This window comes from Topomyia yanbarensis, chromosome 3, assembly GCF_030247195.1.
Source record: "Topomyia yanbarensis strain Yona2022 chromosome 3, ASM3024719v1, whole genome shotgun sequence".
Classification (NCBI taxonomy): domain Eukaryota; kingdom Metazoa; phylum Arthropoda; class Insecta; order Diptera; family Culicidae; genus Topomyia; species Topomyia yanbarensis.
Window position 1 is genome coordinate 239139995 of NC_080672.1, and position 27805 is coordinate 239167799.

Consider the following 27805-nt stretch of genomic DNA (forward strand, 5'->3'; position numbering starts at 1 on the left):
AATCCATAATGCATCTTTCTACTTGACGCTATGGTTGGTATTTTAATGATTCAATACACTGGTGGAAATAATTATAAAGACAGTATATTTTGAAGCGATATCTTCTGACTATTACTGGCATTGCATATGTGTGCGTGTTTTTCAGCTTTTACACTTTAGCGACCTGGAAATAATTTTAAAGACACCATTCGTTCTTCGTCTATTGTACTGCAGGGTGGTAGTTTTTTGACGGAAACTTCTGTAGTTCGGTTTGAATATTTTACATATTCATCAATTAGGTAGGTATGCGAATTAAAATTTCAATACATTCAATATATTATATTTTGAACGAAAATAGTGTTTTATGGGAACTGTGTCTAAAAATTCTCCGCTGACTGAGTTTGAGCGAGGCAGAGCGTCTACTTTTCGTGAGCAAGGTTTATCTCTCCGAGACATCGGCATCAGGATGGGTAGAAGTAAAGATGTAATTCATAACCTTTAGCGTTAAGGGTCAAAAATATGCCACGTAGAAGCATCCCGGTCGCCCTTCATCTATTTCAGCAGGATATAAAAAGGAAATCAAAAGCCTTGCAGTCCAAAACAAGCTTTCATTGCGGAAAATAAAAGCTCAAATGAACCTCCGAGTGTCCAATAGGCGTGTCCGCCAGGTTTTGAATGCAGATCCAAATATGTCAGTCACCAAAGCGACCCCAATTCCGAGGCTTCTACCTCGTCACAAGAAAGCTCGTCTCGTCTTTGCGGAAAAATACCAATTCTGAGATGAAGAATGGTCACATGTAGTGTTCAGCGACGAAAAAAAGTTTAACCTCGATGGACCAGATGGGTCGAGTAGTTGTTGGCATGACAAAAGGCAGGAAAAACCAACGAGAGAAAGAAGAAATTTTGGAGGTGGAACTGTTATGATCTGGGCTGGATGTAGTTCATCTAGAAAGACTCCAATATGCTTTGTAACAACAAGAATGAACTCAGAAGCATATTTCCAATTGTTGGAAGAAGTACTTGTGCCATTCTCAGAAAATTTTATGGATGAGAACATGATTTTTCAGCAAGATAATGCAGCATGTCATGCATCAAAATCCACGAAACGGTTTTTGGATGACCACTATTTCGCTGTTTTGGCTTGGCCGGCGTGTACTCCTGATCTAAACCCAATCGAAAACGTCTGGGGACTTCTATCCCGCAATGTTTTCAAACATGGAAAGAAGTTTGAAACCGCTGGTGAACTGAAGAGAGCAATTCAAGAAGAATGGCTAAAATTAGATCCGAATATTTTAAATTCTTTATCTACATCAATACCACGGCGCCTACAGGAGGTTATTATTACGCACTACTAAGCATTCATTTTGTTGTTGTTTTTGAATACAGTTGAGTTTTCACAAAAAAACTTTTTATGTCTTTATAATTATTTCCAACCGTAAAACGGTAAAAGTTTACATATTATTATAACTATGTTTTAACATGAAACCCCGAATAGGATACATCATTGGCAAACTTTCAAACCTTTTGGGATATAATTTGTGTTAATCGAACATTGTGAATAGCCTAAATGAACGAAAACAGTTGTGTCTTCACCAGTGCATTACTGTTACTAATGTGGTTTTTGTTTGAGGCGAAACTGAGTCAGTTTCTAACCCCAACTGCTGTCAAAATGTATGAACTGACAGCGGTTGGGGTTAGAACCTGACTCAGTTTTAGGTTCAAGCGAAATCGCCATAAGAATACTCATTAGTTCTGTCGCTAAAATTTGCGTTCCATGGCAGTTTCCGCAACACTGCAGCCAACATTGTTCGTTCGAATTTTCACAAATTATTTTTGGAAACAAATCATGGAAGTGATTTACTGCTTTGTAATGTTTTAAAAATAAGTTTAATGTTTTGATGATATATACAACGCTGATCGAAAAAATAACATCGCTAATATTTTTTCGATTTTAATGTAGAATGCTCTCATACATTCTACTCTCCAATAACATTGTATGACTTTGTAAGTGACGTATAGTACAAAGAGTGAAACGCACCACTTTTTGGTATCATTGGCTTATTGTTTACAAAACATAGCTGTAATTTCTGAAAAAAGTCGTGTTCGTAAAAATAGTAGCGCTACCACAAAAGGTTTTTCAATCGCCAAAGTTTTCATGATTTTCAGTTTAATTTATCTACTCTGTTCGGTATGGCATTCCTACGCTTACAGTTAGCCCGAAATTGTAAGTTTGTATGTTGTAGTATTTCACGATAATAAGTTGTTCGAAGCACTGTACAGTCGAGGAACGAAATCTCATCAAACGGTTGAATCCTAGTGGCAAACCATACCGTGAAGATCAGGAAATTTTACAATGTTCTGCTAAAAAGATACACAATGCATTTCACTGGTCAAACAAAAGTGATACTAGCGGTAGAAAGCGAGCAACATCTGCTCAAACTTATCGTTAGATGGGTCGGAGGGCAAAATAATATCCGTTAATATCTTCGAGAGAATTCTAAAGGAGCTGGAACGTTCTATTGCAACGTCCAAGGATGCAAAATGCCTACCTTTTCCACGGCTGTAATTTTTCTGCCTACATTTTCATTTCTCTCTCGATGTTGCTGTCATTCGCTAGTGCAGGACGCCCAGCGCTGTACGGTTGCCTGTGTGTAAAGCAGTAACATGACAGAAAACTACTGTCCCCAGTACAGCCACCAGACGCGAGCGGTACAGCTTCTCTTTCCTTATTTTACATTTTTTAATATTTTCAATCTTTTTAATATTTTTATTCAAAAATGACTACAATGAATGCGGCTCATTTACGCCACGGCCGGCATCAACGCTTTCGTGTGCGGGACTCTCCCTTTGACTATGCAGAGAAAAATGTACAAAGCGAGAGAACAAACTTTACTACGCCACCGAGCAGTCGGAGTACAGCAGCAAAACAAAATGTATTCTACTGCTGTACGGGAAAATGTACTCGGTTTGGCTACTGTTCTGGCAAGAGCTGTAGTGATACGTCGCTGTAGCGGGCTGTACGGCTTGTGCAAATGTAAATATATCGAAAAAAATGTAGTTTATCGGTACCGTTGGCATCCCTGGCAACGTCATCGAGTAGAAAATGATTGATTAAGACAAATTTACACGCAATTTGTTGGATAAACGCACAACACGACACCTTCACAACCGTCTGAACATTGCCGAATTTCACGCCAGTTGGACCGTTGCAAAATGGTGTAACATTTAGCGAGCTGATGATAGTAAAGTGGTATTATTTGGCTCGAAAGGTAGCGTCAGTTGGTTAGACGTCCAAGAGGTACCGTAAACCGGGGTGACATTGATCACTTTTCGAAGTAATCGTTACATATTTTTAGACGCAACACATTTTTTTGAAGTTAAATATTTTTAAACCATGTACTGACGTATGGAGAACAAGATTGGATGATTTTACCTAAAATTCTCCGCTTCCAGCTATTTTTCCAAAAATGATTTCAAATTGAAGTCTCTTTTCGTATTCCGGGGTGACTTTGATAACTTGCATGTTCACCCACATTAAGTTATTGATGTCAATGTTTTTCATTCAAATGTTTGTTTAAACTAATTCTGGAAAGATACTCATTGTTAAATAGATGTTAATTGGTATTATACAAAGTATTTCAATATACTGTAAAACTCGAGTAACCAAAATTTGTATAATTTGTGTACAACTAGAATAAAAGATCCTGAAAACCTTTAAAACTGCTAAAATTGTTTTATTTCGGTGCTTTATCAATGTACAAAAAGTTTCATCCATTTTAACACGTTGGACTATTGAACAATAAAAAATATTGCAAATTTTAGCTTAAAATAATTTGAAATAATTGCCAACTAGTTTCACAAAAAATTGTATTTAAAATAAGCAAACTTTTAAAAATAAATTCGGCGCATGATTTATTACTCTTGCTCAAACTGGAGATTTATTTGTTTTATAAAAAATAGAAACTTTACGAAGCTTCGTGAAAATAAGGTAAAGTCAAATTTCGGTTTATTGTAGTTTTTGTACCCAAAAACCTAACAATATACTCAAAAAGTATAACAAATCAGTATTTTATAAGTTTAGAGTAAAAATCATTCCATATTAAAATGATTCGGTAGACTATTCTTGTTTAATATGCGATCTACGAAAAAAGTTTCGAGTGATCAAAGTCACCCCGATGATCAAAGTCACCCCGGTTTACGGTACTGAATTTTTACCACTATACACGATGCAAACATGTAAAACATATGCATATCTATTAGTGACAGAAAAAAATGACCTCCATCGGCCCCTGATTCGATTCATAGTCCCACCAGGAGTACTTGCACCAAATATGAAGCAAATCGGACAAGTCTAGCTACTGGACCAACGTACCTGAAGTTTGCATGGGATTTTTCGACAATTTATATGGAGAAAACCCACTAACTCGCATTTTTGCCGCTAGGTGGCACTGTATGCATCGTGTTATCACCGTAAGAGAAAATAAGAAAGACAATTTAATCGTCTACAACTTTGTCGAAGACTGCTGGTGAATCTGGCTTTGTTAAAAGAAGTTATTAAACTTTTAACGAAGTGTTGTCTGAGTCAGTTTTGTATGGGGCCTAGCAGTGCATGGTTGTGTAGCAGTACTCGATTCCCATGAACTAAATATTTTTGTGAAATAATCATAAGATTTAGCTCAATAGTATGTTCAGAAGAATTGTAGTAAGTAATACAAGTCATGTTTTGGTTAGAACATTTTAGTTCCACATTTTACCGCATAGAGAGCGCCAACACTAACTTTTCAACGGAAAGAGATAGAAATTAGGTGTCTTCCGCAAAGTTGTAGAACAAGTATTTTGCAATAATTCTTCCGAGCATCTAGATATTCTATCTCTCTTCTATGAAAAGTTAGTGTTGGCGCCATCTATGCGGTCACAGTTGGAACTAAAATTTTCTAACCAACACATTTTTCGTATTATGTGCTATAATTCTTCTGAACATACTATTGAGCCAAACCTTATGATTATTACACAAAAATGTTTAGTTCGTGCGAATCGAGTGCTGCTACACAACCATGCACTGCTAGGCCCCATGCAAAACTGACTCAGACATCAGTTCTGGCTTTGTTAAAAGAAGTTATTAAACTTTTAACGAAGTGTTGTCTGAGTCAGTTTTGCATGGGGCCAAGCAGTGCATGGTTGTGAGCAGTACTCGATTCGCATGAACTAAACATTTTTGCGCAATGCGCAATTGTGTGGTATGTTACCGAAAAGACAATAGAATCTTACCCAAAAGTAATAGAAACATACCCGTCGGATTTTGGGTGTACACACTTAGAAAAACCTATTTTAATCCACCTAGTGGTGCAATTGTGCCTTTCTCAATCATGAATCACGAGAATGTGTGCGTTGTTTATATTCATTAAAAGAGTTCGAGTTCTAAAATTTTGAAAAAGAAAAAACAGCCACGGTAATATTGAACTGAAAAAAGGTGCGAAATCGGCAAAGTCCCAAAAAGTCGATCTTTACAAAAAAAAAATTTTTTCGAGATAGCATAAAATCTCGACGTTTCATGCATTTTAAAGATGTTTGGCATCAAAAATACGAATTCGATTTCTGAAATTTCATGGGGTCCCCCCTTTGAAAAAAAATTTGAGTTCTGGCTTATATGGGAATTTCATATGTGACCGGACGGTTTAGTCTATATTTCCAGAACCATATAAGCGATCCGTACGAAATTTTATAGACATCTATGGGGATATTATAGCTATCATTTGGGACTAAGTTTGTGAAAATTGGCCCAACCATTTCCGGGAAACTGATGGGAGTTCGTAAATTTTGAAAGATGGCCGCTTTTCCCGGGCACTTCCGGAACCGTCTATGGTGGTTAATGTAGTCAACGAAAGTTTGGTTGGCCGTCGGTGACCTAGAACAGCAAATTTAAGTTGTTTGAGAGACATTTTAGCGAAATTTTTACCTTTTTTGCTTTCATCGGAGTATCGGTTTGAATCACAATTTGCTATGTGATCGCACGCCACAACCTGTAACTCCGGAACCGGAAGTTGGATCGGGATGAAATTAAATAGCCATTTACGGGGACGCAATACCTTTCATTTGAGGCCAAGTTTAGTCGAATCGGTCTAGCCATCTCCGAGAAACCGATGTGACTGTTATTCTGAATTTAGATACTTCCGCCGGGGCTTCCGGAACCGAGGATGGTTGCCAATGTGGCCAAATAGACTTTGAATGGATGTTAGTGACCTAATACTACAAATCGAAGCAGTTGTGGTCATATTTTGGAAAATTTTTCACCTTTATACATTCATTGCAGAATTTATTAAAATCGACATTTTCTGCGTGTTCGTACTTATCACCCTGTAATTCCGGAACCGGAAGTCGGATCCATTAGAAATTCAATAGCAGCCTATGGGAACGTTGCACCTTTCATTTGAGACTAAGTTTGTCAAAATCGGTTCAGCCATCTCTGAGAAAAATGAGTGACATTTTTGGTCACATACACACACATACACACACATACATACATACACACATACATACACACACAGACATTTGCCGAACTCGACGAACTGAATTGAATGGTATATGTCACTCGGCCCTCCGGGCCTCCGTTAAAAAGTCGGTTTTCAGAACAATTGCAATACCTTTCTATTGAGAAAGGCAAAAATGAAAATTACATTTGACGTAAACCACAGTGCGACGTATTTTGTCGTCTAATAATGCAATTTTACATGTTTTGACAAGTGAAATACAATATTGTGTTTCTTTTGATGTAGGACTCGGTTGAATGGAGATAGAGAATTGTGTACAAAGCGCGTTTTTACATGTCCTTGAATGTAAATTCACGTAAATTGCGACGTGGGTAATGGACAGCCCCCACGTTGAAACGAATGTTGCACCCAGCTTGTAAGTAACTCATGGATTTCTTTATTCGCAGCTGCTGTGACTCACTGGAGATATATGGTGAACTACCATGCGATTTCATCGTTTCGATGCATGTATATATTGATTTCTTATTTTCAAAAAATTGTATCTCCGAAGCTTTTAGATCCAGCAGCCTAATCTTTGGATATAATGTGTAGAATTAAATGATTTTTCAAATTACAATATAAAAGTATGGAGTAGTTAAGTCCTGTTGCTGTGTCAATCAAGAAAAAACAATTAATATACAAAACCCAATATTTTTCAAAGATTACTATTTTTTCTTGAAACTAGATATTTTTAAATTTGTGTTTAAAAATATATCAAATATCGGCAATGAAAACAATAAATTCTGAGAGATCGTATAACTTTTTTTTATGGAAGGACCGGCACAAAAATTGACTTTTTTTTGGAGCACCACTCAATCGAATGGCAATTGGCTCCAAAAGCAAATACAAACTTGTTCGGATGCTTCTGGTTTACTCACAAAAATATATGAAATATCGGCAATGGAAACAAAAAATTCAGTAAAAAATGCCAACATCATTGTATGAATCCTGAAAACCTCAGATGTAAAGCTGGAAATGAAAGGATCTTCATTGTAGAAGATTGTAAATTGATCCGACTTTGTGTTGAAAATATATTCTACTATATGCTGCCTGTCTTTCTCGCACATGCTCTGAATAGGACATTTAAAAAAATCATTCCTATTTTCCAGCGAATTCTTAATCGATTTCTACAAACTTGATTTCAAATGAAAGATACTTACAGTAATCCCATTCACTGCTATTGAATTTCATTCGGTTCTGACTTTTAGTTTCGGAGTAACAGGTTAATTAGTATGGAGGAATTCCACGAAGATCCGTCCGAAAATATTTAAAATCGTGACCGACCATCTAAGATTCCTATGAAACCTTACACGTTTCACCGGCATGGAAGACTAAACATTTTCCACAATCAGTAAGATTATTTTGACTTAATTTTTTTTTAAAAAGGGCGTAAACATTTCTACGCACAATAATTTAAAAATGTTTTGTTTGTATTTTATACTGCAAAATTTTCTGAGAACGAGTTTCAGGGAATAAATATTTGTGTACGAAAAAAATGTACACTGAAAAAAATGTTGTGTCATTTTTCACGAAAACCAAAATTTCAAAAAAATCCATTTTTTCTAATTTTTATATTTTGTCAACAAAAACTTAAAGGAAAAAACATTTTGAATGTGATTGCATGATTGAGAACTTATCGGAAAAAAAGTTTTTCTAACAACAACTATTCATGTTTTCTAATTAAATACTAACTGTCATTCAAAACTGTAATTTCATTACAGAATATAATTCTAAGTATCGTTTTAAATGAAAATGCATTTAACAAAAATCTTCCAAAATGCGATAGTTTTCGAGATATTTGGAATTTTGTTCCAACAAAAACAGTTAATTCGTGTGATTATGCCCTTTTTAAAAGTTATTCGCGTTACCCCGTCATAAAATGTGAAAAATCAAATGTTTATCGTTTTAAAGACGTAAAAGAAACTTTTTCAGGGTGATTGGATCGTGGAGAAGCTTTCAATGAAAAAGTTTTCCTAAAACAACTTTTGACATATTTTTATAATTCATACTATTTTCAGTCAAAAATACAATTTTCTTATTGAATATGATTTTAAACACTATTTCAAATCAAAATACTAAGAACAAAAATTTTCAGAAATTTAGTAGTTCTCGAGATATTTTTAATTTTGTTTTAGCAACACAATTCTTTTGTTTTATTACGACCTTTCCAGAAGTTATTCGCTTTTCTCCATCAATAAAAATAAGTTTTTCAAAAGGCACACAACATTTCCTGGAACTTTCTTTTTGACAATAAGGTGACATTGTAAACCATTTGAAAGCTATACGAAAACAGCTATTAAAAAGCAAAATACTATACAACCAAATACAAATGAAATACGCCAAGGTATTTGTATTTGATTCAACCATACCATGTAGAGTCTTATGATTAAACTAAATAGTTCGATTTCCATTCGACTCTAACAGATCCTGATCGATTTTGATGAGAATTTGATTTTTGTTGTATGACCAATTATATGTATAGGTCAAATGTTCAAAACAGTAATTTAAGGTCAAGATAGCATCATTTTGAAACCGTCAATTTCGGAGGTTTAGTATCTTCGATGAGTTTTACAAACGTTAAACAGCGCATCATTTGATAAAATAATTTTGACGGTATATCGTCCAAGAAGTATTTATGATGAGTTTTCTGAGGTTAATATTCATGACTACAATAAAGTCTCAAAAAATTCGCTAAAGACACGAACTCTGTTACTATTTTCTGAAAAATTTATTCTGCATAATTTTAAAACTTCAAAAATTACGGTTTCGGAATTATGCCGTTTGGACAGTAAGATCGATTTTCACCAAACCCCCACCAATTGTAAAATTGGTATTGTAAAAAAACGTAAGGGCGATACTTCAATGCTGATAGGTGGGACCGAAAAAGTAAACAATCGCCAAAGGGACTATATACTATATATACTATCATTTTGTCAATTTCAATAGCAAACACAAATTTTAATTTAATAATTTCAAATTCTCCATGAAGTTTTGGGTTTCGATCACTGAATCATGCAATCTAGGATGTAAAAAACACAATAGTTCTTAAATAGGAAATAAAACCAAGTCTGGAAGTATTCACTGTTGATTTTCTTTGAATGGTGTCACTGCTAGTATCGCTTTTGTTTTCAAGGAAAAGCGTTGATTTCTTAGTTCTCAGTCACGTTGGAAATTTGAGTAAAGTATAAACTTCAAATCGATTCAAAAAAAATCGATTTTTTTTGGCTCAGTACAATATACAAAACCCCTTTAGGAAAATTCAGTTTTTCCACCACAATGCATTGATTGAGGAATTTAGATAGTTTATTAACAGAGCATTAGCAATAATTCGTTGGTATGTCTATTTTATGGGCCATTTTTTCGCTTTCCCATTGATTTGGTTTGAGATTTCTAGCACTGATGTTGTCCTATGCTGATTTGAGCGATTCTCTGAGTCCTGCCACTATCCCATGTAGTATGTGTTATCAAAAACATCGCGAAGCATCAAGTTCTAAATGTTCTCAAACGATATAATATCCGAAGAGAGTGATAAGAGTTATAAGAAATGTCTCATCACACTGTTAGGTGGATTAAAAGCGTTTTGTTAGTAAAACAATCATTTCTGGATGCGTTGCTCTGAATTTTCGTCAATAGTAATCAAACTGCTGATTAGTCGTTATAAATAAAAAAAAAATAATTTACGGTTAATTGTCATAATTTATAATTCATAACGTTGCTTTGCTGATTCTCTAACTACTATTTATTTATTTTCAGCTCAATCCGGCAGAAGCTTGAAGCGTGGTTCAAAATTGTCGCAAATTTTGGATATTGTACCGCAAACGCCGGACACGTATGAACATCTAGAGGCAAATCAAGCTAAATCGGTATCCCATTCCAAAATACAATGGAGTGGTATTGTAGGAGAGCTTGTATCGGGCAGCGCGGATATGTCATTTGCTCCTCTGAGTGTGTCAAAGTATGAATCTTTTTGTAAAAAAATAAGCATATCGCATCGCGCATGCAATTAATGCGGAAAAAGTGAGCTATGACAACGAATCTTGTGGCCACATATTGATTTGGGCGACCAAAAATAAAAGTCGCAAGAACAGAACATATTTCGTTAAACCGTTAAACCCGCTTTTAATATCCCAAATAACCACATGCATTATATTGAAGCATTATTTCAACATCGATAATGTTCATTTGCTCTAAAACTACTTTCTTAAAACAGTGCTACCATAACACAACATCTCAAATGTTTCAATATATTGCTTCTTATGAACAATGTAACATGCATTATACACAACTTTAGAGCAACGGTTTAGTGTTTGATCGCACTACATTTCCAAATGATTTGACGCTCTACTGCGCTACACTTCAAAAGAATATAATACTTGAACTAAAAGTTATGAACCATTAAAATAATTTGACGTTTATAAAGAAAATGTTCTAATCAAAAAATATCAGCAAGAAACAACATGGAGAGTATTGTTGCAAACGGACCATTTTCTACGAATGGTGCAAAAATATTGGAGCACTGTACCGCCTACAGTGACACAATCTCATATTCGTACACCTCTAGTGTACATGTTTAATATTGTTTCAAAAATATTTGTGCTATTTAATATAGGTATTGTTTTATAAATGTGGTAGTAGAATCATCATCTGTCATTTTCTTATCATTTGTAATCTAAAGTGTGCAAGTTTCCGTACACTACACATAAAAAATCATTATTTAGTGTGAAAATGGCACAATTTCATTTTCGTACACTTTTGAGATAAGTCAATTAATTTGTAATTTAAGATTCGAGTGTGTATCTTCGTCGCGAGCGGTTGACTCATGTAGAGCTCCCTACGAGTCGGTTAATTTTCATTATTTTCGGCGCAGTTTACTGCCTCCCGGATATCGAAAGAGTCAATAAGGGTGCAATTTAACGATTATACAAGGTGAAGTGGCTCATAAAAGCATTTTCGGCATATTTTTGAGTGACGCGAGTAATGACAGTCTGTGAAAATCGAATTCCGGCAAATGAAAAAATATCTTTTCCTCGCATTACGGGCCGTCGATTCCCGATGCAAGGACAATAAAAGTGCACAGAAAACATCTAGAAACACAGTGTATATTCTAAAAATAGTGAAAAATGGTTTTTCAGAGAAAAAAATTCAATCCGAAAAGTGAAAAAAGATACGGCAATAAGAAAAATTAGCATATTCAAATAATTGGCGTTTCACCAGCGACTAGCGACTACCAGGTGTCGCCCCAAAATTCTTCGCCCGAAAAATAGGTGGCAAACCAGCCAGTCGGTGCTCAGCTAATTTCGTCCGTGTTCCTTGTCACCTATTTTTATTGAATGTTTCATAGGCGTCATTCATCTTTGGAGCCGCCTTGGATATTCAACTGTTTTTTTTTACTTTCTTATTTTTTTGCGAATGAGTAGAGGTTTTGATTCTTTAATATTCGGGATTGCAGATATTTTGTCGCATGTAAATTTTGGGTGTTCGTTCATGTGATGGCACTGTAAGGGAACACGTATCTGCCGGTCAGCAAACTTTTCTTTGGACTGAGCAAACTAATTTCTATGTTTCTTTAGGGTTTGTTTTACCAACGGGGAAACTGATCCAAAGAGCATTCAATGTGCTTAGGGAAAACACATGGCCTTGTTTGAGTGGAATGATGACTTCAATCATGTATGAGGTTTGAGAATTGACAATTCGCGAGAGGAATCGGGGACCGGTAAGCAATTATCTTCAGTTATGTCAGCACGAAGAATAAGTGTTTTGCTGTCATGTTCATTGGTTAGATTTCAATTCTATCTCATGCCTCCAGGCGAGTCTAAGTTTATTAATGGCATTTGGTCCTTAGACCGGCGACGACTGGGAGCTATCAGCCTTCTGCCAATAGTAGCAGAATGAGAGGGTGCGAACAGATCTAGCGGAGAAAACAACACCGTAAAAATGAATAGTTGTTGGGAAATCAGCTCCAATAAGACTTTAATTTGACTAGTATCGATGATCGCGAGTCAATACGTACTTCCTGAAAATTCGCCGCGTCTGTTGTAATGAATCTAATTTCATGTTCCGTTATTGGTGGCAAGCCCGTGCATCAGGTTAACGATTCTCTGTATTTCCCTTTAATGTTCGATATAATTGTTCGTATACGTGTATTTCGGAAACAATCCGATATTAGAAATAGGAAATACTTTCGTTGATTTATAACATCTCGAGCTATCATAACTCTTTGTGTGTATAACGTGTTATCACTCGGTAGTTTGCAACCCAAAAAATATATTGTGGAGAAAGTATAGCGAAATTAGTCTAAATAATGTCGCAATAAATAGTGATCCGGCCTATTATGCAGATAAGATTAGCTTTTCTAGGCAATACCCCCACGATCGGCTGTGTGGAGTTGAAATTGCTTTTGTTTAGAAAACAGGATACTCTCGGTAGCCGGCTACCCAGAGTTTAAAAAGGACCAAAAACTAAACAAGATCTTTTTCGAGCGATCGTGTTCTCGAAAACTTACTAAACTACTACCTAATAAACTATGTACAGGTCGCATCGCTTGCATGAAGCGAATCCTAGAACACCAACTTCGCGACACCTATGGAAGAGTCTGATGAACCTTCTGTATAAGATTCCTCATTTTATTCAAACGATCGCCGGGTAAAATCAGCACCGACACGATAGAAACCACGAAAAAATTCGTCGAGTGATTGAATATTATTAAGAAATATAAGCAGTGCTCCTTATAGCCGGCTTTAGGAGTTCAAGTTGCTTATTTTGCTAATCGTATTAATACAACAAATGATAAATTTCCCAAATTCTCGGCAGCCGGCTGCCCAGAGCAATTATTACATGATAACGCTATTCGCACACTTACTAACAACTCTCCCATTCCCGTGATACATGTGGAGATGCAGAGGATTCCTCGGTCTCTAGTAGCAACATGTATCGGACTAACATTCCTTCCTTTCCCAGAAGATCTGCATTCGGACGTGGCCGGCGTCGGTATTGATCAGCATGCAGGGATCAGAATAGTTTGTACAATGTGGCTCATCATGTTATTCCCAAACATGTTGTTCCAATGAACATTTTGCAACCTAATTTGGTTCTGGTCAATAACGGAGTAGCAACTACGGGCGATGTCTTATGCTTATGCTTATGCTAAGTCAATTAATTTGTAATTTAAGACCTGTTATTTCTTTTTTTTACTTAGAAAAATAGAAGTGTTCATTGGCACAGTTTCCTCTGCACTAGTTTAAGAAATTCCCTCAAATTAATGCAACGCTTAAAAATGTAAACTAACTGCTATTATGGGACGGAAACTAATTATTACTCATCAAAACGAAGCTAAATAACTTCATAATGTATAATCGTAATGTATGGAGAATAGACAATTACAATGCTTGTGTTCTGACTTCTGAGCAAGAAGCAAGAATTAATGAAAAAACGTGTTTAATCCACCTAACAGTGTGATGAGACATTTCTTATAACTCTTATCACTCTCTTCGGATATTATATCGTTTGAAAACATTTAGAACTTGATGCTTCGCGATGTTTTTGATAACACATACTACATGGGATAGTGGCAGGACTCAGAGAATCGCTCAAATCAGCATAGGACAACATCAGTGCTAGAAATCTCAAACTAAATCAATGGGAAAGCAAAAAAATGGCCCATAAAATTGACATACCAACGAATTATTGTTAATGCTCTGTTAATAAAATATCTATATTGTGGTGGGAAAACTGAATTTTCCTAAAGGGGTTATATATTGTACTGAAACAAAAAAATTTTTTTTTAATCGTTTATATTTTACTCAAATTTCCAACGCGACTGAAAACTAAGAAATCAACGCTTTTTCTTGAAAAGGGCGATACTAGCAGTGATACTATTCAAAGAAAATCAACAGTGAATATTTCCAGACTTGGTTTTATTTCCTATTTAAAAACTATTGTGTTTTTTTACATCCTAGATTGCATGATTCAGTGATCGAAACCCAAAACATCATAAAGTATTTGAAATTATTAAATTAAAATTTGTGTTTACTATTGAAATTGACAAACTGATAGTATCGCCCCTTTGGCGATTGTTTACTTTTTCGGTCCCACCTATCAGCATTGAGGTATCGCCCTTACGATTTTTTAAAATAACTACCGTTCTACACCACAGATTTCGTCCGTGTTTTTTTCAATAGAGATCATTGTTACTATTTACAGCTGGTATCAGCTTGATAATCCTAAAAAATACGAAAATAACAGTTTCGCCTCTAAACTGCTAGCAAAAAAAGTATCGCCCTGTTTGTTTGCATGGAGCGTGGAGGGCGAAACTTTAAATAAACAAACAAAAATACAGTTTCGCCCGTTGTTTTTTTGCTGTAGTTTAAGAAAGCAATATCGTAGAATCAAAATTTTTAGCTTTTCAAAGCCCTCATTCGCATGTATGAAAAAAGCCCTATGTTTACATTTGTAAGTATCGCCCTTTTTACAAAAAAGCGTTGAAATGAAATCGCAGCTCCTGATATCACGCTATCTCTGAAGTGCATGCGTGCATAGTTCCAAATTTTACTTCAACATCGACTTTTTCTAAAGGTGACTTCCCAGTAGTATCCTTGATTTGAATTATTATCGCTAATCCTAATGCCAAAGAACAAATAAAAACCTCATGAAAACGAACCGTTTGGGAAAATCATCATCATTACTGGAATTTTCATTTTCACGAATCTTTTCGATAACCTTCCGTCACCTGTGTTAACGCATTGGGTGCACATTGCTCTGAAAATCTAGCGAAATCGTCTTAGGGCACCAGCGGGTCTAATTCAGAGCTATCTGCGCAGCGAGTTAAATCTGTAAAGAATACTAAAAATTAATTTCTATTCCATAATTTTCAGTTCAGCAATTCGAGAGATCGTGCTCACCGCAAGCCATGAAAAATAGACTACGTTGTGAAGCGATGGTCACTATTTATTAAAAAATCACGGTTAAAAAAAATTTAACTATTAAAAAATTTCAAATAGTTTATAATTTTCACAAACTTATTAGGAAAAATTGTTTAATAAGCTTTCGTAATATTGTGTAGGAAAAAAGCTGAGAATTTGAAAATAAATCTGAGGATTATGATTGATTACAGAACTCTGGAATTTTCTATTGGAATGTTTTCAGGCAGGAATTTGATATTGATGCTATTAGACAACTGTGAAATCAAGACCAATAGATCAGTTACATATCAGGACCCCATTCCGATAATTTATCAAAAGTCCTAATGATGTTTACAACAACAGGTTATCAATCTATGGATCAGATAATGTTATTGTAATATTGAATTAAATCAGTCTGCATCAATAAATTTTCAACTTCAATCCAATATTTTTTTTTGGGTGTGGTGGGGGGGGGGGGGTTGTATGGTGTCAAACCCCAAAACCTTCTCTTGGCTACGCCGTTGCTTGGAGTTATTTATTTCGCTTTTCATTTTCCGAAAGGTTTCAGATCGATCCGATGGTCATAAGTTAGAAAAATTGCAGTCAGAAGGTTCGCACAAATGAATATTTTTGTACTGATAAGTTATCAAGTTCCTTCCAGACAACTTGGAAGTGTTCTGTGATTATTTCTGGCGGTTGTAGATAGAAAAATGAAATACAAAATTCGTTTTATTGAAATAATGTTTGGCTTATTTCAATGGATTATTACTATATTGAACAATAAATAGGCGACAAAGAGTAATCCACAAACAACAAGCCATAACTTTAAAAGTATTCAACATAGATATTTGAAGTCTTCAGTAAAGTTATTCGCAAAAGTAAGAGCTACAAATTTGCTGAAGACATCATTTCGAAATAATCACTTCCAAGAAAATTTGTGAAAATATCTCACTCATAGGGGGATTAATCAGCAAAAGCACAATACCAAAAGAAGGGGCATATTACCTCCATTAAATTCTCCGAAGATACTATTGACCTAAAATAAGCCGTTTTGGCGTTAATAATAGATTACATGTTTTTGGTCATATTTCTGGCAATGGGAAATGATAAAAATCTTTCGTACGCATTTAATGCTAAATATCTCTTTTGATAATAGTCCGATTTCAACAATCTATAGCTTGTTCGAAAGGTATTCGTTAAAGCTGTCTAAAACATATGAATTGTCAATCTAAATTGTCAATTTCGACAGATAATTTAAAAAAACTGCAAAAAACGCCATTTTTACGCATTCAAACATTCATATCTTGGAAACTAAACATCAGAATCAAAAACAAATTAATAGCGTTCATACTGTTTTTTAGTTCTTTCATTTAAAATTGGTTTGGATAAGATCGGTTCAGCCATTGCTGAGAAACACGAATGAGAATTTGTCCGTTACATACACACACACACAGACACACACACACACACACAGACATTGTCCCAAATCGTCGAGCTGAGTCGATTGGTATATAAGACTCGGCCCTCCGGGCGTCGGAAAAAATCTTGAAAGTTTGAGCGAATTCTATACATTTCTTTTATAAGAAATGTAAAAAGGAAAAATTGATTTTTTTTATTTACTAAACAACATTGAAACATTTTATCGGAATATTGGAAAGATTGTAGGGGGGAAGGGGAGGAGTTGCTTCTCTAATCTTCCGGTCATCACATCGCATGCTTTGGTATTCTTAATATGTATAACAAACATGAAGATGTGACACAAGGCACCAAGACAGCACTAAAATCCTGACAATCCATGTTTCATTGGATTGTCTGATCTAAATATATCACCAGGAGACCATTCATAAATGATGATGGATATTGACAATAGGGGAAGCGCGTCACGTAACGAGATAAAAACTAAAAATGAATTTTAAACGTATCAGCGGATCAGGTATAAAAAAATACAACATTGTTTATGAATGGCCCCCAAACAAAGAATATTCCATAACGAATATCATGTAACATCGGTGACAGAGCATTGGGATCAAGGCCAAGTCCCCCCTGGGTCGTGCAAAACTGAGAAGCAACATCAATTTAGGCACAGATAGCAGACGTCCATTTATTTTGTTTTGTTTTGTCTTTTCATTTGTTTCTCCTGCCATGATATGAACGGATTGGTGCGGTTCGAGCGTGACGGCCAAGGAAACGGAAAGCCAGTGGCCCAAACAGATCAGGAACAGAAGGGAATACTACGAACAAGGGAACGGACAACAGAGGCGAAATCGTTTACTTATTTATTATAACTACGACACTAATCACAATTATTTTGCTTTTCTTGTTTCGTTTCAGCAAACCAAAATCTAAACGGACTAGCACATACGAACAGTTAGGCTTTATAGGTTCTCATCTTGACAGAGTCTAGATGGGCGGATGAACGTCTGCCAGAGGGTGGGCTGAGAAATGACAATGACACTGTACGAGATGGCGCTGGGCCTGTGGCCTTCGACTGGCATGGTCCATTCTTATTGATTCGGAAGTATTCTTGGCTGGTTAGTAGACATGTGCTCCTACTTGCAAGTTGATCAATTCGCTTGGGTGGGGGGCATGTAGATCCTACTAGTTGTCGACTCTTAATCGTGAGTATGAGGCTAGTTCAGGAAAGGAGTGCAGGACTGGCACCTAAGAAATAGTTAATTATTCAGGATTTGTTCTTATGATTATTAAACTCGATCAAGCACACCGGCTCTCAGAGATGATAAGCAACCCTTTCGGGTCGGTGTGGTCTGTTCGAGTCGAACCAGGCGGACATTCTTTTCGAGCAAACTTTATATGGATAAATATTGCTTACGCCTTTATTGGCAGAGATTATTTTTAACGAAATCCTAAAATACCTTCACTGGTATAGCTAATCAGGATAATAATAATAGAAAAATTAAGGGTTTGCCTGGTCCATAATGTAATGAATATGTATATTGACTAGAACAGGGATAATCGAGTTATGTTATAAGATAGAGAAGAAACAGCACAATTGTAGGAAAAGTATTCGCGAGTAAGGACTAATAATACTGCTAGTATGTTTACCGTTTCAATTAATAGTCGATTGATCCGCTTCGGACCTAGGAGACAAAAAGGAGATTAGGAAGCGACAGAAGCGGATTAAATGCGAAATTTGCCAATACGATGTTGAGCTCAAGGCGATGGTAGGATGATTTTCCATAGGATGACAGACTAGATGACACGACGTTACACGCTCTAAACTTGCGCCAAATAGTTTGTATGTATGTATGAATGTAACCCCGTATGTTTGCCTGTATGCATGGATGTGTATAGGACCAATGTATCCCTGAGCAACATGGAAGGACACCTCTGAGCCGCCAAAACGCTCATGGGAAGCCGGGTGCGCGGTCATAGGTGTGACCATAAAGCACTGCACACACTGTCAAGTGCAACGGATAGACGTAGGTGTACAGTTAATACACATAGGTTGCAGAAATAGGTTGTTGAGACAGCCCGATTGCACACTGATAAATAACAATAATAACAATAACAATATTGGAAAGATTGTAAACTTTGTCTACGAGTCCAAATTTAACATCTTTGACTCAAATGGCTGTTGTTTCAAATGGAGGAAATCGAACTCAGACCTGGACGTAAAAGCCTTAAAACAGCAACTAAGCGCAGGGACAGTGGAGTTATTGTATGGGGTATTATATGTCCACTAAAAGTGCTAGAAATTTGGTCTTCATTGATGGAATGATGATCCAGAATGTGTATTTTAATATGAATATCTTAAAATAAATTTTAAAGCAAAACTTCAGTAAAATGGTACTTTTACTAAGAAATGGTGGATATTGGAAATTCGATCAGGAGAAGAACCTAAAGCATAAGGCGTGCAAAAAACGTTTAGAGTAATTTTATAATTGTTTAAATGTTATGGATTCTCTACTGCGGACCCCGTTCATTAACTGATCAGACAAATAAATAGAAGTATTTGAATAAAAAGTGCGAAACTATCCGAATAATAATGAGAATAATCTTAGAAACTACTATATAATAGAATAAAATAAAATTTAAGTTGAATACACACAAAAGCTAGTGGTCAGCATTCCAATACGATTCAAAACTGCAATTACAAACGAAAGCTACCACATTGAATATTTATTATAGAAATTTCAATTGATTTTTGAAAAAAATATGTATACTGTGCGAATATGAGATTGCGTGTATATTTGACTATCTTTAGAATTAGGATTATTTATGAAAAAATGAGCATTTGTAGTACAAAGATAATTATTGAATCTTCCTGTGCTGTCTAGTAAACTATTTCTACATAAATAAAATGTCTCGTAAACTAATTTTTTAATTGTAAAATGCATATAAGCATTCCGCATAGCGGTGTTTTTTTTTTACAATGGAGAAGACCTTTATGTCCTAGCCCAGTACACGTGCTATTGGTAGGGTCCAATCTACCGCACGGGGTGCACTGGGGGCGTGTCGGACTCGAATGGTGACCAGCAATTAATACCGACTAAACTCCATTGGGCTCCGCCATCATTCCTCCCAGGAACTACCTCTCGGTATTACTTCTGGGGGGATGGCTGTACTAAATGTACTCATTCACTCTCACTCACGCGTTCATACATCCTGTATGAGGCTTACTTGGATGCTCTCTCAATCACACTTTGATTCACTCTCAAACACTCCCACATGAGGCTGACTTTTGTGCTCACCTTTTACGTTCCATGCGAGGCTGACTTGTGTGCTCACCTTACTCATTCCTTGCTAGGCTTACTTTTGTGCTCGCCCTACCCATACCATGTGAGGCTGACTTGGGTGCTCACCCTATCACCTGATTCACTCTCAATCGTGCCACTCTATTGTACCTTTGTCACTCCCTCTGGCATCCCATGTGGGACATTTTTCTTAGGCCCCACTTCTGACATACCATGCGAGGCTGACTTTTGTGCTCACCTTTTTCATTCCTTGCTAGGCTGACTTTTGTGCTAGCCTCTACCAACCTGTGAGGCTGACTTTTATGCTCACCCTTAACATGCAGTGTGAGACTGACTTGGATGCTCACCCTTTCACTCCTCTGCCACGCCATGAGGCATCGATAGCTTAGTTCCAACATACTACGCTACGACCCTCCCGTCTTGGCATGAGGCAGTCCACTTATACGCCTATACACTCACTCTTCTGTCTTGCTTCGGGGTGGCTGGGTTTACCCCTTACGCGGTTGCCATTCGCTGCGCCAAACCTGCCTCGGCATGAACAGACCATTCACTCCCTTTTTTGCGCTTGGCCTTTTTTGCTCCAGCTAACCAATCACTAGTTAGCCTTGCCCGTCGTCTGTTGCTCGGTTCGCCAGATTACCTGTAGCCTACTGGCAATCTGGATGGTAGCAGCCGAGACTGCGTTCCACTTCTCCACCGATTGACACATCCGCTGAATAAGGGTATCAGGGGTTGTGTCCCAGCCACAGACGTCAAGCATTGCTCTTCTTTCGACGTCGAACCGATGACATACGAACAGTATGTGTTCGGCAGTTTCATCTACACCTGGGCAGTCCGGGCAGACTGGGACCTCCGCGTGCCCGAACCTGTGGAGGTACTGACGGAAACAGCCATGGCCTGACAGGAATTGTGTCAGGTGGAAGTGAACTTCCCCATGGGGTCTTCCCACCCAGCTCGATATGCTAGGTATCAGCCGGTGAGTCCACCTACCTTTCGAGGAGTTGTCCCACTCACGCTGCCATTTGGCGACCGAGGTCGCCCTGGTGCGCTCGCGGGCTCCCCTATTTCCACGTAGCTCAAAGTACTCCTCATCTTCCCGAATGACCAGCCCGACTGGCATCATGCTCGCTATCACGCAGGATGCATCGTGTGATACCGTGCGGTAGGCAGATATCACTCTGAGGCACATCACGCGGTAGGTGCTCTCCAGTTTCTGTAGGTAACTGGTTACCCTCAGTGCTCTTGACCATGACGGGCCGCCGTACCTGAGGATAGATACGGCAACGCCTGCCAGTAACCTACGTCTACTGGCGCACACCTTTGAGCTGTTGGACATCATTCTCGATAGTGCCGCAACAGCAGTCGACGCTCTCTTGCACGTATAGTCGACATGGCTGCCGAAGGTCAGCTTGTCGTCTATAATGACTCCGAGAGACTTCAGACTTCGCTGTGAAGTGATCGCGACTTCTCCCACATGGATAACTGCATGTTGTGCCGACTTGCGGTTGTTGACGATAACTACCTCCGTCTTATGATGAGCGAGCTCCAGGCCTCTCGCGCTCATCCATTCCTCCACCGTGCTAATCGCGTGTTCTGCGGTTAGTTCTACCTCAGGAATTGACTCCCCGTAGACCTCCAAGGTTACGTCGTCGGAAAAGCCGACGATCTTGACCCCAGGAGGGAACTTCAGTCTCAGAACCATAGCACCGGGCCTAGGATCGAGCCCTGCGGGACTCCGGCGGTAATCGGAACCCTTTTCTGACCGGCATCGGTCTCATATATCAGTACGCGGTTTTGGAAGTAACTTTCCAGGATCCGGTACAGACCCACCGGTAGGCTAAGCCGGTGTAACGAGAGCGCGATGGCATCTCAGCTTGCGCTGTTGAATGCGCTCTTCACGTCAAGTGTCACTAACGCACAGTATCGAATACCTCGCCTTTTTCGTTGGATCGCTATCTCGGCAGTATTTATCACTGAGTTGAGAGCGTCCACTGTGGACTTACCCTTCCGAAAGCCAAACTGGTTGCTTGACAGACCGTCCGTACCTTCCGCGTACGGGGTGAGCCTGTTGAGGATGATCCTCTCAAGCAGTTTGCCAGTCGTGTCTATCAGACAGATTGGTCTGTTCGCCGATGGGTCGCCTGGCGGCTTCCCGGGCTTCGGCAACAGCACCAGTTTCTGCCTTTTCCATCTATCGGGGAAACGGCACTCGTCAAGGCATCTCTGCATAGCTAGCCTGAACATGTTCGGGTTCGCTATGATCGCTGCCTTGAGAGCGTTGTTTGGAACTCCATCCGGCCCTGGAGCTTTGTTCATTGCTAGGGATTTAGCCACTGCGAGTAGTTCTTCATTCGTCACTGGAGCCACCATTTCGACCGTGCCCGCACTGTCTCGTAGTGCAGGTGGCCAGGGGCTTGTGGCTCGAGACGGGAAGAGTACTTCGATAATCGTTGCCAACCGGTCCGGAGACCGTTCTGGGGGTGAGGAGCCCCCTTTGGTCTTGGCCATCACAATCCGGTAGGCGTCACCCCACGGATTCGCGTTGGCACTCTCACACAGGTTGTCGAAACACGCTCTCTTGCTGCTCTTAATAGCCTTGTTAAGGGCCAATTTCGCAGCTCGAAACACTTCACGGCGGTTCTCTCTTGCATCCTCGGTGCGAGCTCTTTGCATCCTACGTCTAGCTCTGAGACAGGCTGACCGTAGAGCTGCAATCTCGGCACTCCACCAGTATACCGGGTATCTACCGTTTCTTGGCAGTGTTTTTCTCGGCATAGTGGCGTCGCACGCGCGTGATAGAACAGCTACCAGCGCATCCCCGCTTAGACTGTCGGTGTTGGCCTCCAGTCCCAGGGCCGCGGTGAAAGCTTCGCTGTCGAAGTGATTGGACTTCCACCCGCGTACCTGACAGGGATCTCCCGCCCTCGGATGCTGCACACCATAGTTGATCTTAAAGCGGATTGCTAAATGATCGCTATGGGTGTAGCCTTCGTCTACCCTCCATTCCATGCCTGGAGCCAGACTCGGGCTGGCAAAGGTCACATCAATCCACGCCTCCACTCCGTTTCTACGGAATGTACTAGCGGAGCCATCATTAGCTAGCACAGTATCGAGTTTCGCAAGCGCTTCCATTAGCGCTTGACCCCTGCTATTTGTACAGCGGCTGCCCCACTTCACTGCCCAAGCGTTAAAGTCTCCCGCTATTACTACCGGTTTCCGGCCCACGAGGTCCGACGAGAGCCTGTCGATCATCTGGTAGAACTGTTCTATTGGCCACCTTGGTGGGGCGTAGCAGCTGCAATAGAACACACCATTGATCTTGGCAATCGCCACACCCTCGGCGGAGGGGTGTATTACCTCTTGAACCGGGAACCGTCCCGTTGTACAGATTGCCACCATTCCAGACCCGTCCGACACCTAATTGCCGTTGCCGGCAGGGATGCTGTACGGGTCTGATAAGAGGGCGACATCTGTCCTCGACTCCGAGACCGACTGCCACAGCAGCTGTTGGGCTGCTGCACAATGGTTAAGATTTAGCTGTGTGACTTTCACGGCTTCTTCTTATTTAACTCACCGAAGGGACACGAAGGTCCGCCCATAGCATGTTTATGGGCTTGCTTCTTAGCGGTGCAGATAAGGCACTTATATGCCTTAGTGCACCCCCGCTCTTTATGTCCCTCCTCGCCGCAGCGACGACATAGTTTACTCCTATCTATGCCTAGCGACCTGATTTGGGCGCCCTCACCAAGGACCTCTTGGGCCAAGGCCTTGTATACTGCACTTGATTGTGCGCCTCGCTTCAGCACCAGGAGCATCTCTCCCGTGTTGGTGCGTCTTACGCTACGCACATCCTGCCCAAGGGCCGAGAGGCTTTCGGCCGCCTTCATCGATTTAAGGACATCGGCATATTTGTCCTTGTCGGTTTTTAACCACAAGGCTTCGCCTCTGTCCTTGGCCTTCCTCGCAGGCCGCGGTACCTCCGGTTTCGGTGCCGGCTTTTTCTTGGTGACCAGCGTCCAGGGGTTTGAGCCCCCCTGCCCCGGTCGTGCCGGGTTGCTGGTACCATTGCTCTCCACAGCGAGGTCACTCTCGCCCTCGCTTACCTCACCCAGGCGGCGTTTGACCTTGACGGTTGCACGCCGAGTGGTGTCGGTTTTGGCACCCTCGCCTGGCGACTTCCTAGGGCGCTTCGCATTCGATGCCGTCTTGCGATTGCCCTTTCCTTTTCCCTTCGAGGGGAACTCGGTCGCCGCTCCGATCGACGTGGCTGCTCCGTAGAAGGTAAAGGCCACTGTCTGTGAACCTCTATCGACCTTCTCTCTTTCCTCCCTCTTGGAGGCCACTGTCTGGGTTTCTCTGTCGGGCCTCTCCCGACATTCCACCCTCTTAACATAGGCCTGCTGTTCCTGTCTTGCGACACGAACAGCTTTCCGGAGCTCCATGAGGCTCAACTTCAACTCCTTGGCTATATTCTGCTTTGCACTAGCGAAGTCGATTATAGAATCGAGTTGCTTCGCTACTTTGCGCATCGCAGATATTGGCCCCTCCGATGCATTGGTAGGGCTATTGCCTACCGCTGCTGGGGGGTCACTGGTGCTTTCGGATGCAGCACTCATCGCTCCACTACTCTCCCCACGGGGGGGAGACCTCGCCAAACCACCTCTAGCGAAGGGGTTTGGCACCTCCGTTTATTTAGTATATTTATTTTTGCTCTCCATATCAAATCCCACGAGTCGCGCGAGAAATAAATGTCCGCCACGCCAGAGCTCCGCATTAGCGTGGTAAGGGACGCTTACTGTGGGGGTTGCCCAGGTACCCCACAGGCTCCGTTAACGATCGAGCATCTTTTTCACCCCCTCGATCACTCATCCCTCGGCACGGGTCGCTTCACGCCTTGGAATTGGGGTTATGCCCTACCTTGCTTTACGTGGTGATCTCGGCCCGGATCATCACAACCATCCTCCTTTACCAGGGCTTTGGACCTGTAGCTCTGGTTCTCAATAGTTCCATGTACGTATGTTATTACAGACATGCTACTATTGAGATCCGTCATTCGCTAGCGGAGTTTGTGTTCGCGGTGTACGAAAATGAGATTGTGTCACTATATAGTTTTTGACTGATCCTATTTCCGTTGAGGAATACATGAAATTAAACAACACGAATATGCACCCCTTTATTTTCCCACTCAGATGAAACATATCATAGAGAAACCACTGAATGCTCATTATTTCATCTGCACAATTTGTTGTAAAATACGATTGTGTATCAGATGCATCAATATTATATTAAAGTTTAGCAGACGCTGCGCTCTAATTAATAGATGTCAATACTGACCATGTTTCGGAATCTCTACTAAAAACTGATCTCTGCCTCGTTTCACGGTAAAAATACTTTACCCATTTTATGTATTCAAATTGCCCATTTTCGGAAGTTATTCGAGCTGTCAAAAATGGGTATTTTTTTGTTTCTAACAATGAGTACTTTTTATCCATTTCACAACTACTCGATGAGGTAATGTCAATGGGTTGGCAGCTGACCCAATAGTTGCGATAGCAGGTATAGTTGTGATAGTGATGAAAATTGGTTGTTTTCGATCATTTAAATAACGTTAAGGGAAAAATATCAGTTTATAAATTTCATATTTCTAATATTATTTAGAATACTACAAGAATTTGTGCTGTAATAGTATCAAATATCTGCATAAAATGCTTTTTCTTTGCGGACTACATAACGACGGTAGCGCGCTAACCATTTCGCTAGCAGGAGTAGTTTTTTTTCTATGCGTATAACTAAGTGAAAACTAAACCGATCGTGTATATTTTTACATATACTTTCTACTAAGAAGTTGAACAGTACTTTCCAATATCAAACGTTATTCTTTTGACTATTCTTTCGCATAAAAACGTGTATTACAACTATTGGGCCAGGGTAACCTAACATGTCGGTATAGTTGTAATAGTAAAGCCAGTAGTTTTTCTAAGTCCATAACTAAGTGTAAACATTAGGGTTCGTCGCGGTTGCGGTAATTACCGCAACCGCGCGGTATTTACCGCACCGCACCGCAAAATCTGCAGTGCGGTGAGACAAATCACGCAGATGCGGTGCGGGAAAGAGCTTTTACCGCGCGGTTTTACCGCAACCGCACCGCAAAAAAATGATAAAGTTGTAATTTTGATTATTCTAATTGATAATGAAAGAAAATCTAGCTGTGTCCGAAATATTTTGACGCTATTATTTTTACGACATATTTTGGACTAGTTATTTTATACTTCTAAGTAAAACTTCATAAACTAACCATTTCAAATACATAAAATGTAAGATCCAAATAGAGACAAAATTATTAGATCATTTAAAAACAATACATGCTTACTCTTAAATCAAAATTTGAAAGTGAATCACTTCTCTCGATTTCTGTTGGAAATCGTGAAATTATGAATCGTTTTCGATATCCATTTGGTAAACACGTGATCAAACGTGATCACCCTAGTGAGAAATGTTGGTGTTTACCAAATTTTCCTCCTTAGGGTGAAATATAGCATAGTGCTTTCGCATAGGCCTGCTAAGCCAAGACAAGTCTCGGCTTCACTGTGTCTCATCGGCATAAACAGAACTTCTGCTCGGACGGGACATCACGTTTGATCAGTCGTTCGATTGAAACACAAAGTGTGTTTTAGTTTTAATGTCAAGCTGGCGCTAATCTATTCCGACAAAAAGTTAGTGTCGGTTTCTGATGAGGCGAAGCCAAAACGCAACTGTGTAAGAAATAAGGATTTGTGCCCTTAAGTGCAAAGACTGGTTTACCAACAAATTTTCACCCTAGTGAGAATTTTGGTGTTTACCAAATTTTCCTCCTTAGGGTGAAATATAGCATAATGCTACATAACTTTTTTTCGCGTACTTCCATTCAAATTTACTATAATTTTCTACTAAATTAGGTCCTAATATTTTTCAGTCAAGACTATTTTTTAGCTTTTTTGAAGCTTTTGTTGCCAAATACCACATAGTTTGACTCCCGTTCACTTCAATTGAAGTTTTTGTAATTGGCTCTTTGGCTAAATATTAGAGGAAAATATATTAAATGCTAGAACTTTCGAACTAGCATTTTGAAAATTACACTTCATTCATTTTTAAAGGGAACAATCTTAGTTTTTAAATGATAATACATCTGTTTCTTGAAGAATGCGGAAGTTGGAGTTTTGGGATATTTTGTCCGTAAAACCCCCTATTTTTAAAAATCATTTCTGCTGTATGCTACAAACCGTACATTTTTTGCAGTTTTCCTAATGTTCAATAATTCTGTGCCGGTTGAGACCGGACTCCTGATTAGATGTAATGTATAGGCAATTTTTTTTTCATCAAATATGGCGTCGTTCTTATTAATGAAATACAATATGTTTTTATTTCACTGTATTGGAACGCATATAGTTACTATATAGAAGTACTGGTATTTTGACTTTAAATTTTTTTGGTGAAATTCCGTTATGAATGAAAGGTGGTTCACTACGTAAATGCAACTTCATTTCTTATAACATTTTTATTCCACATTTTTCAATTAACTGAAGGGTTGCTAAAATAAAAGTTTTCCTATTACTGCAGTAAAACGTTTTACATTTCTTATAAAAGAAATGTATAGAATTCGCTCAAACTTTCAAGATTTTTTCCGACGCCCGGAGGGCCGAGTCTTATA

General features: G+C 39.2%; 1 protein-coding gene across 10 annotated transcripts in view; it reads left to right on the forward strand.

Moving 5' to 3' along the window:
- Positions 1–27805, forward strand: part of LOC131691421 (uncharacterized) — a 1322992-nt gene that overhangs the window by 1058187 nt on the left and 237000 nt on the right. For all 10 annotated transcript variants that reach the window (XR_009305769.1, XM_058977802.1, XM_058977800.1 and 7 more), the window contains one exon: positions 10260–10461. Coding sequence is in view for 9 of the 10 variants with exons in the window: in XM_058977802.1 (XP_058833785.1) it covers positions 10260–10461 (202 nt within the window). In the remaining variant the exon portion in view is untranslated. The remainder of the gene's footprint in view (positions 1–10259; positions 10462–27805) is intronic.